Consider the following 17966-nt stretch of genomic DNA (forward strand, 5'->3'; position numbering starts at 1 on the left):
TGTCCAAGGTGACACAGTTAGAAAGTGATAGAACCCAGATACAAATCCAGCAGCTGGACTCCAGAATATGCACTTTTTTTTTTTTAACTGTTATACTAATCTGTGAGGCAAGAAATACTCCTATTTTATAAAAGAGGAAAGAAAGAGAAAAGTCAGAGATGCTGTATAACTTGCACAAGCTCGTACTCCTAGTAAGTAGTGGAGTCAGGATTCCAACTGGGTCTCAATGTTAACTATACTCCCATGGGCTCCGTATTGTTAGCCGTGTTGTACCTAAACAGGAGATTCTACTTATGGGCCAAACTCCAAACTCCCATCTCCAAAGACGCGTGTATGACAGAACTACCTGGGTGGCTCAGTGGGTTAAAGCCACTGTCTTCAGCTCAGGTCATGATCTCAGAGTCCTGGGATCGAGCCCCACATCGGGCTCTCTGCTCAGCGGGGAACTTGCTTCCCCCTCTCTCTCTGCCTGCCTCTCTGCCTGCCTCTCTGCCTACTTGAGATCTCTGTCAAATAAATAAATAGAATCTTTAAAAGAAAAAGAAAGAAAGAACTACCAGGGTAGGACAAAGCATGTGAGTATCCTCGAAGCACAATGCTTACTTGTGTCATGAGAAAGCTGTGCACAAACACTAGGGGAACTCTGCCACTATGAACTTGAACAAACCTCACCACCTTTCTAGTTTCTCAGTTTACTTATCTATAAAGAGTAGTAGTAGCCTGGAAACGGGAAGAGCATGGATTCCAAAGTGAAATGAACTTGGAGTTGAATCCTGGCTTCATTCTTGTAACTATGTTGCTGCTGAAGGCATAATTCAACAGTAAAATGATGATAATACTCGCATCATACTGTTATGAGAAATAAGTAAGATAAATATTAAAAGTATCCAACATAGAGTTGGGCACTTGGAAGATTCTCAGTAAATACTACAGCTGCCGCTCTTAAGGTCTACACCTTCGGTCTGATCGTTCAAGTTCCATTCTATGAGCGAAGAGCCCTCCAGTGTTCACTGCATGAGTTACATCGAGTAGATCTCAGATATCCTTTCCCCTCAGATCTTCCTCTGGGGTAAAAGTGGGCAAATCAATGGCAGTAGAGTTCTTTTTTTTTTTTTTTTTTTTTTTTTTAAAGATTTTATTTATTTATTTGAGAGAGAGACAGTGAGAGAGAGCATGAGCGAGGAGAAGGTCAGAGAGAGAAGCAGACTCCCCATGGAGCTGGGAGCCCGATGCGGGACTCGATCCCGGGACTCCCAGGATCATGACCTGAGCCGAAGGCAGTCGTCCAACCAACTGAGCCACCCAGGTGTCCCAATGGCAGTAGAGTTCTAAGAGCTGAAGCCGGTCTCTCCCAGGGTTACTTTGGGCCATTGTGTGTGGTGTTTCAGGGGCTTAGGATTATTTAGAATTATTTGAGGCTCTATTTGATGAGAACTGAACATACATTTAGAGAGAAAAGCCAGACCTACAGCCCCATGGTATTGAAACCAAAATGCTGATGATGGGAAAATGGGAAGGGAGAGGACATTAGACACTTCCCTGTATCTATCTAAACCATCCCAGAAGTTGCAAGGTTTGGCTTCTTTGGGGGCAGTGGGGCTGGTGAACTATGAACCATAAGACCAAAGAGAAACTGCAATTTGGGATAGAGAAAGCTCCGTGGATGACTGAAGAGGGGGGACTAGGAGGAAAAAAGAAGCAAAACTAGGAAGGTAGTCCAACAACTGGGTAGATTTCAAAGGGCAAGAAAATAAGGAAGCCAGGATCCTACTTGGAAAGTCAAGAAAACAGGTGCCACAGCCTAGGTGATACCATCCTTCTAGGAGGGCTCTGCAATCCATGTATGGGTTCATCTGGAGTTGGATAATAATTGCGGGTTGTTCCTGCCGGGCCAACGTTGCTAAAACCTCCTCTTGAATTGGGGATAGTCCCACACAATGAATTGTCTCATCCTCATTGTGAAACACTAGGTTACTCCTGTAACCTAACCTTTAGTTTGTCTACCCGTAAAATGGGGCTAATCTACCTCACCTTTTTTTTTTTTTTTTTTTTTTTTTTTTTTGTAAAAACACTCTTCCACACACGGTACACTATTTGTTGTTACTGTAGTTGCTACTGAAGATTAAGCGATATTGATAGCTCAGAAAGCCCTTAAATTCCTTCGTCGTAAGCCACAGGTCATGACTTTCTGGGAAGACCAGCACATTTCAAGGAAGACTGCGCGGCGAGAGAATCTTTGGCTGGAAGCAAACCCACAGGTAACTCTCATTCCCGCAAATTCAGATGTTTGGAGAACCACATTGCCCAGGAGACCCCTCGGCCCGGGGCCGGCCCTCACGCGGTGCATTGTGGTATTAGTAGTTCTCAGGCACCCGATGTTGGCCCACGCTGCCATGCACCGGGAACTCGCCTTCCCAGCTTGCCTCGCGGCCGGAGAATGCATCTCGGCGACCAGGAAACGGGAAAGATGGCGACTGCTCGGAGACGTTGAGGCCGCGTTGGGCGGTTCAGACTCAGAGTGGTGAGTCCCGAGCGATGGAGGCGGTCCCCATGAGCTTGCAGAGAGGGCGAGAGTGGGGGCACGGCGGTGGCCCCTGCCTCCGGGACGAGGCTGGGAAGAACGCTTCAGGGTAGAGGCACGAGCCCGGAGAGCTCTGGCGGGCTGGAGCGAAGGGGCGCGGGCCCCAGGGCGGAGTGTTGGCTCCTGGGGACACAGGCCAGGTCCCTGGACGAAGTTAACGGGCCAGACTCTTGCCCGTGAGCACACAGCACCTGTGATACCCTCTATTCGAGCTTATTCCTTCATGTTTCGAGTAGCCCATGCTCCAGCCAAACTGGGACTTTGGCTTTTCTCCCAGAATCAGTCATGCTTTCCCGCCTCTGCGCTTCCTGTATTATTTATTCTTTTGCTGGGAATGACTTTTCCGCACCCTCAATTACACATCTTCAAATTCTGCCTATACTTAAATGCTCAAGAGCCACTTCCTCCACAGATCTTTCCAAATCCTCTTTTGCAAATGAAAAAAAACTTCTTTGAATTTCTATAATACTTCATCTAAGCCTTCATCTTGGTAAGTGCCTCATACCCTCTATTGTTCTGTAACCTACCTTTGGACAGGATCTTCCTGATTTCCTTTTGTAACTCAACATAATATCTAGCACGGTGCGTTGCATATAGTAGATGCTTGATAAATAATTGGATGAGAAAGAGGATCTGCCCCTACCCTACAAGAACTGAGGAACTCAGAGATTTGCAAGGAGTTTGCAAGGAAGGTTGCTGGGAATCGATGATCAGGGTAAGCCTGGTTGTCAGGCCCCTGTGATAAGTATAACCTATAATAAAAGTTGTCCATATTTACTGTTTCCTTATTCTCACTTCTCATTCTCTTCTAAACCCACTCCACTCAGGCTTCTGTTTTTCTCCAGGCTGTCAAAACAGCTCTTGTTCAGGTCACCAACCATCTCCATTTTTCCAACTGCAATGGTCACTCCTCTATCTCCTAGTCTTTTTCCACTTGGAAAAGTTGCCACTCCCTCCTTGAAACACACTTTTGGCATCTGTGGTGTCATACTTACTTTTTACCCCCTTTCTTACTGGCTGTTGCTTCTTCCCAGTCTTTTTCTCCGGCTCCTCCTTTGCCTGACCTCTAAATGTTACAGTGTCCCAGAGTTTAATCCTGGTTCTCTTCTGTTTCATCCTTAACTATACTGCCTACCTAGGTAATATGATTTAGTGTCCCATGGCTTTAAAAGCCATCTATACATTGATAACTCAAATTTTTGTCTCCAGGTTCTCCTGAGTTCTAGAATTGCATTTTCAAAATGAAACTTTTGGTTTCTTCCTAAGTCTGTTCCTTCTCCTGTCATTTCTGGTTACTAATGGCACCATTTAAGGTCAAACCTTAAATTTGGGAGTTATCTTTGTATCTCCTCTTTCCCTTTCTCCCTTTATCAGTTAAGTCCTGTGAGCTTGGCCAACAAGTTTATCCTGAAGCTCTCTACTTCTTTCCATCTCCATTGCCACTTTCTTAGAAGAAGCTACTGTCATCTCTTGCCTAGACTATAAATGGCATTCTCAGTGGTCCTTTTTCTACTCTTGCCTCCCTATTCTATATTTTCTTGCAAGTCACCAAATTCTTTAAAAATGTAAAATTAGATCACATCACTTCCTGTTAACAGCCTTTAAGGTTCCTGTTGCTGTAAGGTTGAAATCCACTTTCCTTTCCCCTGGTCTAAAACACATTTCCATGATCTGACTCCTGACTATCTCCCTGAACTCAGCTTGAATCAGTCTTCAGTACCCCCCAATCCCCCCAATCACTGTCACTCAGCCACACCAGTCTTTTTTTAATTGGCAAACATGCTGAGCTAGTTCTTGCCCCAGTGTCTTAGTACTTGCTGTCCCTTCTACCCAACAAGATCTTTTTCCTGATCTTTGCAGTCTCTTTCCCATCATTCAAATCTCAGCTTACATGTCATCTAAAAAATTCTTTCTTGAGCCCTCATTCTTGCCCTTCTCCGTCATATCCACCCTGTTTTATCCTGTTTATTAGTTCTCATTATTATTTGAAATTCTCTTACTCTGCTTGTTATCTGCTTCATTGGAATTTAAGCATTATGAGATCAGAGACTTTTTACTGCCATATCTCCAGTAGGTAGAACAATTTCTGGTACCTACCAGGTGTTCAGTGAATATTTGTTGAAAGAGTGAGTGATGTTGAGGATGCTTTATAGAGAAGATACCTTTCTTCTGGATTGTTCTCTTAGGGTTCTAAATAGAAGAGATATAAGTATAACTGCATGATGTACTAATACAGAACATTGAGTCATTTCTTAGACAGGTGTGAGGCAAGATGGGTTGTCTTCACCTTTTGAAAGTGCTACTTGTTCATTTATCTTTTCTTTACACATTACCCTTTCTTAAAGATATATGGCAGGGGGACGCCTGGGTGGCTCAGTTGGTTAAGCGGCTGCCTTCGGCTCAGGTCATGATCCCAGCGTCCTGGGATCGAGTCCCACATCGGGCTCCTTGCTGAGCAGGGAACCTGCTTCTCCCTCTGCCTCTGCCTGCCTCTCTGTCTGCCTGTGCTCGCTCGCTCTCACTCCTTCTGTCCCTGACAAATAAATAAATAAAATCTTTAAAAAAAAAAAAAAAAAAAAAAAAGATATATGGCAGGATATTATATGAGGAAAGGAGATCAGAAGCGAATGCCTGGGGAGCTGCTATTCCAACTAAACTATTTGGGCATAAAATAATTTCTGAGAAATGTATTCTGAGTCTTAGGCATGATGGTGATGGTGATGGGGTAGAGGTAGATTCAGACTTAGTGTCATTTTAGCCTCTGGCTGAAGCAGATTTTGTAGTCTGAAGGACAGTTGACGGTGCAACATGGTGTTCAGTGTCCTGCAGGCAGCAGGGGCAAGAACAAATTCCTGCACAGAACAAATTCATGGGACAGGGTAGTGGTCAAGGCTGTGAGAATCTGAGTAGGGAGTGCCAGTCAGGCCGTCTGTGACCTTTACTTTTTGGTACCTTTCTTTTTTTCTTTCTATTCTGAAATAATTACAGATTCACAGTGAGTTGCAAAAAAAAAAAAAAAAAAGTACATAGAGGTTCTGTGTGCCCTCCACAAAGTTTTTCCCATTACATAATGAAAAGTACATTTCTTTTGATCTGGCTGAAAGTGAGTTTGTTTCTCCACTTAAATTTAGGTTTTCTTTGAGGTCCTCGTTATAATCCCAAATCTTAAAGTTAAACTTTTTTTTCCCCTCTTTTGAGCTTTCTTTGTGAACTCAAGAGAACTTATCTACCTGAGCTTCCATTTCCTCATCTATTATGTAGGCATTCTTAGGATTCTTGGGTGGCTCAGCTGTTAAGCGTCTGCCTTGGGCTCAGGTCATGATATCAGGGTCCTGGGATCGAGTCCTACATTGGGCTCCTTACTCAGTGGGGAACCTGCTTCTCCCTCTCCCTCTGCCTGCCACTCCTCTTGCTTGTGTTCTCTCTCTCTCTATCTCTCTCTGTCAAATAAATAATAAATAAAACCTTTTTAAAAAAGTAGGCATTCCACTATATCTATCTCATAGGGTCATTTTGAGATTAAGTAGATTATATATAAACAGTTTAGAGTGGTACCTAATACATAATAAGTATTCCTCTTATCCATGACAGATGGCAGGAGAGCTAGCTGACAAAAAGGACCGGGATGCATCACCTTCCAAGGAGGAAAGGAAGCGATCTCGGACTCCTGACAGAGAGCGAGATAGAGACCGGGACAGGAAATCTTCCCCATCTAAAGACAGGAAGCGGCATCGTTCAAGGGATAGGCGTCGGGGAGGCAGCCGTTCTCGCTCGCGTTCCCGTTCCAAGTCTATAGAAAGGTAAAGTAACTTTGCATGTCTTGTATGGGAAGGGAGAGTACATTTCAAACTTCCTCATTCTTGGTTGCTCTCATGCCTCCAGTATTAGGACTTTCATATATTTCTCTACAGTCTTTCATATATTTCTCTATACCTAGTAACCCAGTAGCTCTTTTTTTTAAAGATTTTATTTATTTATTTGACAGACAGATCACAAGTAGGCAGAGAGGCAGGCAGAGAGAGGAGCAGGGAAACAGGCTCCCTGCCGAGCAGAGAGCCCAATAGGGGCTTGATCCCAGGACCCCAGGATCATGACCCAAGCTAAAGGCAGAGGCTCTAACCCACTGAGCCACCCAGGCGCCCCAACCCAGTAGCTCTTAAAAATTAAGAGGGATTTATAAATAAACTTCTTTGGAAAATAGCCACGTTCTTTCCTTTACATATTATCTATAGCTGTTTTCATGCTAAGCAAAATTGAATAGTTTTGATAGAGACTTTATGGTCCACAAAGTCTAAAATATGTATTGTATGGTCCCATACAGAAAAAGTTCGGGACGCCTGGGTGGCTCAGTTGGTTAAGTGGCTGCCTTCGGCTCAGGTCATGATCCCAGTGTCCTGGGATCGAGTCCCACATCGGGCTCCTTGCTCGGCAGGGAACCTGCTTCTCCCTCTGCCTCTGCCTGCCTCTCTGTCTGCCTGTGCTCGCTCGCTCTCTCTCCCTCTGTCCCTGACAAATAAATAAATAAAATCTTAAAAAAAAAAAAAAAAGAAAAAAAAAGAAAAAGTTTGCTGGGGTGCCTGGGTGGCTCAGTGGGTTAAGCCTCTGCCTTCAGGTCAGGTCATGATCTCAGGGTCCTGGGATGGAGCTCTGCATCGGGCTCTCTGCTCAGCAGGGAGCCTGCTTCCCCACCCTCTCTCTCTACCTGCCTCTCTGCCTACTTGTAATCTGTCTGTCAAAAAAAAAAAAAAAAAAATTTGCTGATCCCCACTTCAGATTGGTTTAAATTACTTTGGGGGGTACCTGGGTGGCTCAGTGGGTTAAAGCCTCTGCCTTCGGCTCAGGTCATGATCCCAGGGTCTTGGGATCGAGCCCCACATCTGGCTGCTCGGCGGGGAGCCTGCTTCCTCCTCTCTCTCTCTGCCTGCTTCTCTACCTACTTGTGATTTGTCTGTCAAATAAGTAAATAAAATCTTTAAAAAAAAATTACTTTGGTAAATAGGACTGTACTGTATCAAGTAAAAACATCCCCAAATAAAATAATGTGGGTTAAAAAAAAAGAAAAATTAAGAGGGAACTTGTAAGATGAAGGTCCAGATGATCAAGGATGGTCCCTCTCTTTGCATAGGCCATGGCCCATTGTTGCCATTAATGCTTACTAGTACAGCTCTGATCTAGAAAACTTTTCTTTTCTTTCTTTCTTTTTTTTTTTTTTTTAAGATTTTATTTATTTGACAGAGAGAGAGACAGTGAGAGAGGGGACACAAGCAAGGGGAGTGGGAGAGGGAGAAACAGGCTTCCCGCCGAGCAGGGAGCCCGATGCAGGGCTCAGCCCCAGGACCCTGAGATTATGACCTGAGCCAAAGGAAAATGCCTAATGACTGAGCCACCCAGGCGCCCCTAGAAGACTTTCATAGAATTCCCTTATAGCTTTCCCTGGACACGTATACCCCAATTTGTAAAATATTACTTTGTGGAGAAAAGAGCATGAGAACCTCTTTAGTGCTGCAGTGAAGCTGGATACTCTGCTAATACTACATGATTTCTTAAATTTGTTGTCTTTAGAGAGCGAAGGCATAAAGAACGAGAACGGGATAAAGAGCGTGATCGGAATAAGAAGGACCGAGACCGGGACAAGGATGGGCACAGACGGGACAAGGACCGTAAGCGATCCAGGTACCTGAGAGAATGGGAGTGGGCTTTAGGAAAATGGTCCCATCTCTTACTGTCTGCCTCTAAGCTGGCTCGGTGTCATAGGAAAGTAAATAGTTCTTAGCGGCTCCTACTGGCAGTGATTGCAGAGCTGTCTTTTTTAGAAGGCATGTATCCTTAGATGCTATAACCAGTTTCTTGGGTCGCAGTCATTTAGGGTCAACTTGTTCTTAAAGGTTAGAAATTAGTTTGGGAGGGTTACCAGCCTGTAAAACATTCTCTTAGCTCAGTTGGACCATTTGGGTTTCTACCCAAGATAGACAACATGTATCTGTTGGGATAGCTTAATGCCCCAGTATCTTGATCTCTTTGCCCTGGAAACTTTGTATGCAAAGTTTTTATTAGGCTCTGAGTGTGTAGGTTAGAATTCAGGGCAAAGGATGTAATTCCATAACAAATAAGGGGGTTGTTTAAGATCTCTTGTAGATTGGGCTTGTAGCAGTTGTGGGGGAAGGATCACGGGGACTGCTAGGAAGGGAGAATGGGGACACAGAGCAGGTACAGAGCAGTATCTGGGAAAGGTACATGGGTTGGGGGGACCTTGTAGACTAAATTCATTCTGTATTATAAAGTTAAGTAGGATTTTTTTTTCAATGTGCACCTGCTGTTTGGAAGAGATGTTTTTGCCCTTGGTACTGAAGACCCACTTGGGAGAAGAGATTAGTTTAGGAAAAGGAGAATCAGATAGAATAGGGCCAAGACAGGGCCATCATGAGGTTTCAGAACAGACAGTGACCATGCCTGTGAAGGAAGCTTCAGGGTGTGATGGATGGCCATGGGCCAGTCTTGTGGAATCATGGAAAAACTTCCATCCTTTCCGGGGCTCAGCCTGACCCTCATTGAGGGGGCAGGGATAAGAGAGTGATATGGACCTTTCCTGTTCCTTTTCCTTAAAGCTTATCTCCTGGCCGAGGAAAAGATTTTAAATCTCGGAAAGATAGAGACTCTAAGAAGGATGAAGAGGATGAACACAGTGATAAGAAGCCTAAGGTAAAGGAGAGGAAAGATTTCTGTCTTCTTCCTCTTCAGTTCAAGTTCTCCGTTACCAGTCTCCAAAGGGAGAGAGCCTTTATTGACTGAAGTACTGTGTTTTATCTTCAGGCACAGCCGTTATCCCTGGAGGAACTTCTGGCCAAGAAAAAGGCTGAGGAAGAAGCTGAGGCTAAGGTGAGAATGTGGGGGTCTCTCTGAGTTGGCAGGGCTGTGCTTACAGAACATTGCAGACTGAGGGACAGAAACAACAGAAATAAATTTTCTCTCCGTTCTGGAGGCTAGAAGCTGAGATGGATGTCTGTAGGGTTGTTTCTTCTGCGACCTCTCTCCTTGGCTTATAGGTGGATGTCTTCTCTCTTCTCACATGATCTTCCCTCTGTGTGGGCATGCCCCCACTGTCTCCGTGTGTCTAAATTTTCTCTTAAAAGGACACCCGTCAGTTGGTTTAGAGTCCACCAGAAAAGCCTCATTTTACCTTAAACAGTCTTTAAAGGCTCTGTCTCTAAATACAGTCATACTCTGAGGTCTTGGGTGTTAGGGCTTTGACATACAAATTTTGAGGGGGACATAGTTCAGGCCATAGCAGGGTCCTCCACCTATCCATGTTTTCTTTACCTGGTGTAATGCCTGAGCAAATACTGTCGGGCTCCCTGTCATCTCCTCATCAGTGGTGCGATTATATCCCACTTCTGTGTCCTTTATATACAGTTCCAATCTGTTTTGTAGCCCAAGTTCCTCTCGAAAGCAGAACGAGAGGCTGAAGCCCTAAAGCGACGGCAGCAGGAGGTGGAAGAGCGGCAGAGGATGCTCGAGGAAGAGCGGAAGAAAAGGAAACAGTTCCAAGACTTGGGCAGGAAAATGTTGGGTTCGTTTCCCTCCCCTGTGCAGCCCCCAGGCAGGGTAGGATTGGGATGGGATTGTCGTTGTCACTCAGTCACTCAGGAGGGCAGGAAACCAGTTTGGTCTGGAGTTTGGAAGAGGGAGGGGTGGGGGAGTTGATGAGAAGACTTTGTGTTAGGTCTCCATTTCCCTTGTGTCCTAGAGCTGCCCCTTCTCATTAGCTGTCCGCATCCTCTCTGCACCCTCTCTTTTCTTGCACTGAGCTCTTCTGCAGCTTTGCTTTCCTTGGTCTGCAGAAGACCCTCAGGAACGGGAGCGTCGGGAACGCAGGGAGAGGATGGAGCGGGAGACCAATGGAAATGAGGATGAGGAAGGGCGGCAGAAGATCCGGGAGGAGAAGGATAAGAGCAAGGAGCTGCATGCCATTAAGGTGCAGGCCTTGGTTCCATGTTCGGTTCCCCCACCCACCATGGAAATTTGGCTCGGCTCTCAAGCCCTTCTGATTTCCACATGTGAGCCTGGCTGGGCCTCGAGCTTTGCTTTTTGTCCCTGGGCAGGAGCGTTATCTGGGCGGCATCAAGAAGCGGCGCCGCACACGGCATCTCAATGACCGCAAGTTTGTCTTTGAGTGGGATGCCTCTGAGGACACTTCCATTGACTACAACCCCCTGTGAGTGGCTCTGGGCTTGAGTGCTAAGTCTTGTAAACTAGTCTTTTCAGCTGGTCCTGGAGAGAACTGGCAGCTACGGATAGAGAAGTAAGATTTGGGGCTGGGGATGTTGGCCGGCGTATAGGCAGCCAGCTCTCTGGGTGAGGAAAGCCCCTAGCTGGGAAGGTTGGACAGATCAGGACATACTGGTAGTTCGCCCTTCCCTGCCGCTGTCACCGCTTCTGCTTTTCTCCCTCCGCCTCCACCTCAGGTACAAGGAGCGGCACCAGGTGCAGTTGCTGGGGCGCGGCTTCATCGCAGGCATCGACCTGAAGCAGCAGAAGCGAGAGCAGTCGCGTTTCTATGGAGATCTCATGGAGAAGAGGCGGACGCTGGAAGAAAAGGAGCAGGAGGAGTGAGCGGCGGGGCTGGGGGTGGTTGGCCAGAGCCCAGCGCCTGCAAAAAGGAGCTGCAGGGTACTGATCCCACTTGCCCCTCACGTCCCACTCCAGGGCCAGACTCCGCAAGCTTCGTAAGAAGGAAGCCAAGCAACGCTGGGATGATCGGCACTGGTCCCAGAAGAAGTTAGATGAGATGACGGACAGGGACTGGCGGATCTTCAGGGAGGACTATAGCATCACCACCAAAGGTGGCAAGATCCCCAATCCCATCCGGTCCTGGAAGGACTCTTCTCTGCCCCCACATATCTTGGAGGTCATCGATAAGTGTGGCTACAAGGTAAGGAGGGGCAGATTGGCTCAGAAGACCTGACATGTTCCTACATTTCAGGGAAAATAGGCTTCATTTGGGAACAGAGAGCTTTGTTCCTTTGCTCCTCTGTTTGGTGCCTTCTGTGCCAGGGAGCACTCAGGTAACCCTGTCTGTCCCTTTATGGTGGAAGTATTGGCCTCTGGTGACTGTTTCCTCCCTGTGTGCTGGTATCCTCCTCCTGTGCTGGCCCACGGGCCCACTTCTGTCAGCAGTAGTCCAGGGCTCAGAGTTCCATCTGTACCCATCCCTCTCTCTGGGTCCCTGCAGGAACCGACACCTATCCAGCGTCAGGCAATCCCCATTGGGCTGCAGAATCGTGACATCATTGGTGTAGCTGAGACCGGCAGTGGCAAGACAGCAGCCTTTCTCATTCCGTTGCTGGTCTGGATCACCACTCTGCCCAAAATTGACAGGTGGGGTTAGCAGGCACCCGTTGGGGTGGGTTTGGCTGAGTGGGAAAGGTCACAGTGGCAAATGAGTGTTTGGTTTTCTTTCTTTTTTTTTTTTTTTTTTTTTTAATTTATTTGTCAGAGAGAGAGTGAGAGAGAGCGAGCACAGGCAGACAGAATGGCAGGCAGAGGCAGAGGGAGAAGCAGGCTCCCCGCCGAGCAAGGAGCCCGATGTGGGACTCGATCCCAGGACGCTGGGATCATGACCTGAGCCGAAGTCAGCTGCTTAACCAACTGAGCCACCCAGGCGTCCCTCTTTCTTTTTTTTAAATAAGTTTTATGTATGTATGTATGTATTTGTTGTTTAAAAGATTTTATTTATTTGTGTGTGAGAGAGCGCGTACAAGTGGGGAGTGGCAGGCAGAGGGAGAAGTAGGCTCCCCGTTCAGAAAAAAGCCCGATGTGGGACTTGATCCCAGGACCCTGGGATCATGACCTGAGCCAAAGGCAGACTTCTTAACCAACAGAGCTACCCAGGTGTCCCTGTATTTGTTTTTATTTTATTTTATTTACTTATTTTTTAAAGATTTTATTTATTTGACAGCGAGAGGGGGAACACAAGCAGGGGGAGTGGGAGAGGGAGAAGCAGATTCCCTGCTGAGCAGGGAGCCCGATGCGGGGCTCCATCCCAGGACCCTAGAATCACGACCTGAGCCGAAGGCAGACACCTGATGACTGAGCCACCCAGGCACCCCTTATTCATTTTTAACCAATGTTTGTTTATTTTAACACGGGGCTTGAACTCACATGGGGCATGAACTCATAACCCTGAGATCAAGACCTGAGCTGAGATCAAGAGTTGGATGCCTAACTGACCAAGCCACCCAGGTGCCCCTATTTTTAAGTAATCTCTGCACCTAGTGTGGGGCTCAAACTCATGACCCCGCAGTCAGTATCACATGCTCTTCCAACTGAGTCAGTCTGGTGCCCCTGTTTGGTTTCTTTGTTTTAAGTCTATAATCAGAAGCCACCTTCTTTGGTTTGGGTCAGATATTAGGGAATGATTGGATCACAGTATCAAAGAAATATATGATTGGTTGGCCAGGACCACTCCCTGAAGAACTTGACTGTCCTGGAGTCTCTGATTTTTTTTTTTTTTTTTTTTTGGTGGGCAGCAAAGCAAAGTTTATTGAGCGATAGTAAAGTGATAGATCAAAGCTCCCAAAGAGGGAGGGGACCCAAGAGGGTTGCCCTGGAGTCTCTGATTTTTAAGTGAGATCTTTGCATCCTTTTCCCACCACCCTCCCCATCTCCATAGCTACCCTTAAGAGTGACTTTGTCTTGCTCCTGTTTGTGGTTGGATGAGAACCAAAGCTCACGGAACTGTGGGATGCCCCATTTACCACAGGATCGAAGAGTCAGACCAGGGCCCTTACGCCATCATTCTGGCCCCCACTCGTGAGTTGGCTCAGCAGATTGAGGAAGAGACCATCAAGTTTGGGAAGCCACTGGGCATCCGCACTGTGGCCGTCATTGGTGGCATCTCCAGAGAAGACCAGGGCTTCAGGCTGCGCATGGGCTGTGAGGTTTGTTCACCTAGCCACAGCCAGCCCGCTTTAGGAGGGCTCTTCGTTTGGGGGCTGTGTGTCTAGTTTCTGCCACGGATGTACAGTAAACTGAAGAAAAGGATTGGCTTGTATGTATGATAGGTAGAGTACCTCCATTGTGCAGGGGAAGCTGGGGCTTAGGTCAGTAACTTGCCCAGAGTCACAGCTGGCAGTGATAAGAGCTGAGGTTCGTATCTGAAGCTCATATCTGTGCTCTTGCTCTGCCATAGACCATGTCTTCTCAGGGTGGGGGAAGAGAGCTTTTTACAAGAACTCTGATGCAGGAATTGAGTCTTTCACAGACTTCTTGCCATAATCCCTTTATGTAATCCTCTCCATAGTTGCCTTTAGTTCTTGTCTAAGAAAGTTCCTTCTGATTTTGCCTCTTCTGTCTAACTCCTGGACCTTACTCAGGGACCCTATTCATTCCTTTAAAAAAAAAAAAAAAAAAAAAAAAAAAAAATCCAAGGTGGCAACAAGTGAGTTTGTGCCAGTTCTTAGGAACCTTTGTTGCCAATCCTAACTGGAGGTCAGGGTCCAAGTTCCTTAGCATGGGAAGTCTGTTGCCCAAGCGGGGGATGGTTCATAGGACGGAGAAGAAAGAGGTGCATGCTGCGGCTGCATATGTCTCCCCTGTGCCCTCCAGATTGTGATTGCTACCCCAGGACGTCTGATTGACGTGCTGGAGAACCGTTACCTTGTGCTGAGCCGCTGTACTTATGTGGTTCTGGACGAGGCCGATCGGATGATTGACATGGGCTTTGAACCAGACGTCCAGAAGATCCTGGAGCACATGCCTGTCAGCAACCAGAAGCCAGACACAGATGAGGCTGAGGACCCGGAGAAAATGTTGGCCAACTTCGAGTCAGGAAAACACAAGTACCGCCAAGTAAGGCTGCTTCCCTAGCCAGGAAATCAGGGCACAGTGCCAAACCTGCTCTGAGGCCTTTCGTGCCCCAGGTGGGCCCAGAGTACAGTTGCCAGCATGCCAGCCCTCTGGAAGTCCTAGCAGTGGAGCCATTGGCTATGCCCTAGAAAATGATTCCAAGGCCTCATGCTGGTCCCTACCAGGGGTGCCAGCAAATGCTCTCAGCCCTTCCTGCCATTGTAGGATGTAAAGGAGCTTGGTGAACAGGTACTGAGGGAAGAAGGGGGAAGGCAAAGGACACGATCTCTTCTGGTGGTACTTGTCAGAGCTTACTCCGTGGCTCGCTGTAGGTTCATTAGCCCAGGCTCCGCTGCCTGTGGCAATTGGGGAGACGTGGCAGTGTCTGCCCAGGCCCAGGGCTGAGCTTCCTGTTTTCGTAGACAGTCATGTTCACGGCCACCATGCCCCCGGCGGTGGAGCGTCTGGCCCGGAGCTATCTTCGGCGACCGGCTGTGGTATACATTGGCTCTGCGGGCAAGCCCCATGAACGTGTGGAACAGAAGGTCTTCCTCATGTCAGAGTCAGAAAAGAGGTACGGGGGCAGCTGAACCAGCAAGAACATGATGAAGAAGGGGCTTTTTTCAGTATGAGGATTGGAGGATGAATGTTCTGCTGTGTTAAAGAGCTGCTGTTTTCTTTTTGGGGGTGCCATGGGCTTAAAGGTTATGGGGTCGGTCCTGGTAGACCACAGTGAACATCTCACGGAAGTATGCTTCTCATTTTTCTCCTCTTCCTCTTTTCCCCAGGAAAAAGCTGCTGGCAATCTTGGAACAGGGCTTTGATCCACCCATTATCATTTTTGTCAACCAGAAGAAGGGCTGTGATGTTTTGGCGAAATCCCTGGAGAAGATGGGGGTGTGTCTGGCAGGGGAGAACCGAGTGGGCTTTCTCAAAATAGAGGGCCCCTTCAGTTCTATCCCATTATTAACCTCTTTAATATACAAGTCAGGGCCTGAGGGAAGAGGCTGCTTGATGGGAATGAGGGACTGGGTCTCTTGCTGTGATTCCCTGTCCAGATCAGCAGTGCCAGCCAGAGCTGCCTTGGGTCTTCCTCCAAGGGGGCTGAGCCAGGGATAGGTTCTGAGATGCACATCCTGGCCAGATCTGAGGCTGTGGAATGTTGGATCAGAGTTCTTTGTGTTGATACATGTTTGGGAAAGGGGGTGGTGTGATCAGGAGGGAGATGGGGGTGACTGGTGTCCTTTAGCCCTGCTTTTGGTGTTCGAAGGGGAGGGTGTGTCCTCTCCACTCAACACTTGGACTTCCTTAGGTGTCTTGGTCCCTGCTTGCCACCCTCATCTCAGTCTCATTCTCTCTTTGATGACTTCCCTTCTCTCTGGCTCCACATGTCGTGCCCCCCAGCTGCTTTACCTTTGACCTTTGTCTGCCCCGGCCACACCACACCCTGTTCTCTCCCTTCCCTTTCTCCAGCTTGCCTGTCCTCTTGCTTCCAGTTGCACTCATCCTCTCTCCTTTTTCCTTCCCCTTCTACCGTGCTGCTCTGCAGCCCTCCTTCGGTGTCTACAAAGAAGTCTTTACCCCTGTAACTTCTTTGTCTTTCCATGACCCTGCTGCTCTTCCTCACCTCACCATTCTCCCAACAGTACAATGCGTGCACGCTACATGGTGGGAAAGGCCAGGAGCAGCGAGAGTTTGCACTGTCCAACCTCAAGGCTGGGGCCAAGGACATTTTGGTGGCTACAGATGTGGCGGGTCGTGGTATCGACATCCAAGATGTGTCTATGGTTGTCAACTATGATATGGCCAAAAACATTGAAGGTACGTGTAGGGGAAGGCAGCTTCCATTCAGGTAAAGGGCGGCTACTTGTTGGGTGTTCATTTCTCACAGCTCTGAGTCTGGGATTGCTTGTCCCACTGAGACGAGCTCTGCTCCTGTCTCCCGTGGGTGTGTTGTCTCTGTATGAGGGACAGAGTCCCGGGCTGTGGGAAAGCATGGTGGGGGGCTGCTTTTGGGCTGGGCGTGGCAGGATGATCACCATCAGTCGTGGTGGGGAGAGCACGGTGGCTGCTGCAGGGTCAGGTGGCTCGAGCGGTATCGACTGCCTTCCGAGGTGGGCTGGGGTGGGTGATGGCTGTCGAAGTGAGGCCTGGTATCCTCAGTGGCATTCCTCCCCCTCTCCAGATTATATCCACCGCATTGGCCGAACGGGACGAGCTGGCAAGAGTGGTGTGGCCATCACCTTCCTCACCAAAGAGGACTCCGCTGTGTTCTATGAGCTGAAGCAAGCCATCTTGGAGAGCCCGGTGTCCTCCTGCCCCCCGGAGCTAGCCAACCACCCAGACGCCCAGCACAAGCCAGGCACCATCCTCACCAAGAAGCGCCGGGAAGAGACTATCTTTGCCTGACACAGCGTGCTTCCCGTCAGTTTCAGGGCATGTTCTGGAGCCTGTTCCTCAGGACCATCGAATCTTTCTTTCCAGGTCCTCACTCTCACGGGGCCTTAGGGAACAATCAGACTCCTTGGCCGCTACCTCTGGTCTGCAGGCCTGAGTGTGGGGCTGCAGTGGGAGAGGAGCTGCTGCAGGGGCGGGGAGAACAAAGTACCCCGGGTTCTGGCCCAGCTCTGCCCCTCCAGAGGCTTTCAGGATTGCACTGGGCCTTCAGCTCTTGCCGCCGTGGGGGCGGCCGGTTGGTGTTGCCTCACAAACTGAACGAAAGCCTGGCTGCCTGGCCTTACCTCTTTGGCACAGACCTGACTGCGGAAGGGGCATCTGGGTCGTTGCCCGAGCTGACCGAGGGGGGCCTGGCACGGTGAGGGTGAGGGACCTTGGACTCTGTCACTTTGGCAGCCGTTTGTCCTTTTGGATTATAAAACCAGTTGAGAGCCTTGTTTCGAGCTGTGCACGGCCCCTGTGCCAAGGGGTGCTGGGTGCTCTAGACACCCCTCTCCCAGGGAATTTTTTTAGTAGACGTGGGGACAGGGTGAGCCAGCTGTGCCCATCTTTAAGTCACGGAGTGAAATTTCTGTTTTTTATTCTCTGAGAAGATGAGTTTGTATGTTCTGAAAATAAATACATGAAGACGAAGGCTATGTCACATTCTGGCCACAGTCCGTCTTCTGGGTTCTCCCTGCTGCCACAGAAGATGGCAGGATGGCCTTGGGCTCACTGGGTTGACTTGGGAGATGAGAGAAAATTGCATCCAGAGAAGAGCCCAGGGCCTCAGCTCATAGTCTGAATTGACGGGAGGCCACTTGAGGGGAGACAGAAGAAACAGAGCAGGATCAGAACACGGCTCCCCTGCCGGCTCTGGCCTCACTTCACACGTAGCTCTGACCACCTGGGCACCCCCTGGGGAGCATTGTGCAAGGGTGGGCATGGGGAGCAGCTATGAAACTTGGGCACGTGAGGGACAGTTGTCACCTGTCATAGTGCCTCTGACACCTAGTCTTCACAGTACCTTTGCTCATGGCTCCCTCATGGCCCAGCCCGTTGCTCACAGGAGGGGTGGAAATGGGGGACCCGGGGCATTACAGAG

At 48.4% G+C, this 17966-nt stretch overlaps 1 protein-coding gene across 1 annotated transcript; it reads left to right on the forward strand.

The window, feature by feature from the left end:
• The first annotated feature begins 2381 nt into the window (after positions 1–2381).
• On the forward strand, positions 2382–17515 carry DDX23 (DEAD-box helicase 23). Its single transcript, XM_047740592.1, has 17 exons — positions 2382–2521; positions 6173–6381; positions 8144–8254; positions 9187–9280; positions 9392–9457; positions 10010–10148; positions 10420–10553; positions 10681–10793; positions 11044–11187; positions 11285–11510; positions 11811–11956; positions 13341–13518; positions 14186–14428; positions 14848–14999; positions 15214–15322; positions 16072–16246; positions 16611–17515. Exons 2-17 carry the CDS (start codon positions 6173–6175, stop codon positions 16832–16834), a joined length of 2463 nt encoding a protein of 820 aa, XP_047596548.1. The 5' UTR covers positions 2382–2521; the 3' UTR covers positions 16835–17515.
• The last annotated feature ends 451 nt before the right edge of the window (positions 17516–17966 follow it).

This window comes from Lutra lutra, chromosome 8 (assembly GCF_902655055.1).
Source record: "Lutra lutra chromosome 8, mLutLut1.2, whole genome shotgun sequence".
Classification (NCBI taxonomy): Eukaryota; Metazoa; Chordata; class Mammalia; order Carnivora; family Mustelidae; genus Lutra; species Lutra lutra.

What these genes read in the sequence shown, in the direction of transcription:
- DDX23 (XM_047740592.1), top strand. Translation starts at nt 6,173, where the DNA reads ATGGCAGGAGAGCTAGCTGACAAAAAGGACCGGGATGCATCACCTTCC. An exon ending in AAGGACCGTAAGCGATCCAG is followed by an intron (nt 8,255 to 9,186) that starts GTACCTGAGAGA and finishes TTTTCCTTAAAG; the next exon opens with CTTATCTCCTGGCCGAGGAA. An exon ending in TATGGCCAAAAACATTGAAG is followed by an intron (nt 16,247 to 16,610) that starts GTACGTGTAGGG and finishes CCCCCTCTCCAG; the next exon opens with ATTATATCCACCGCATTGGC.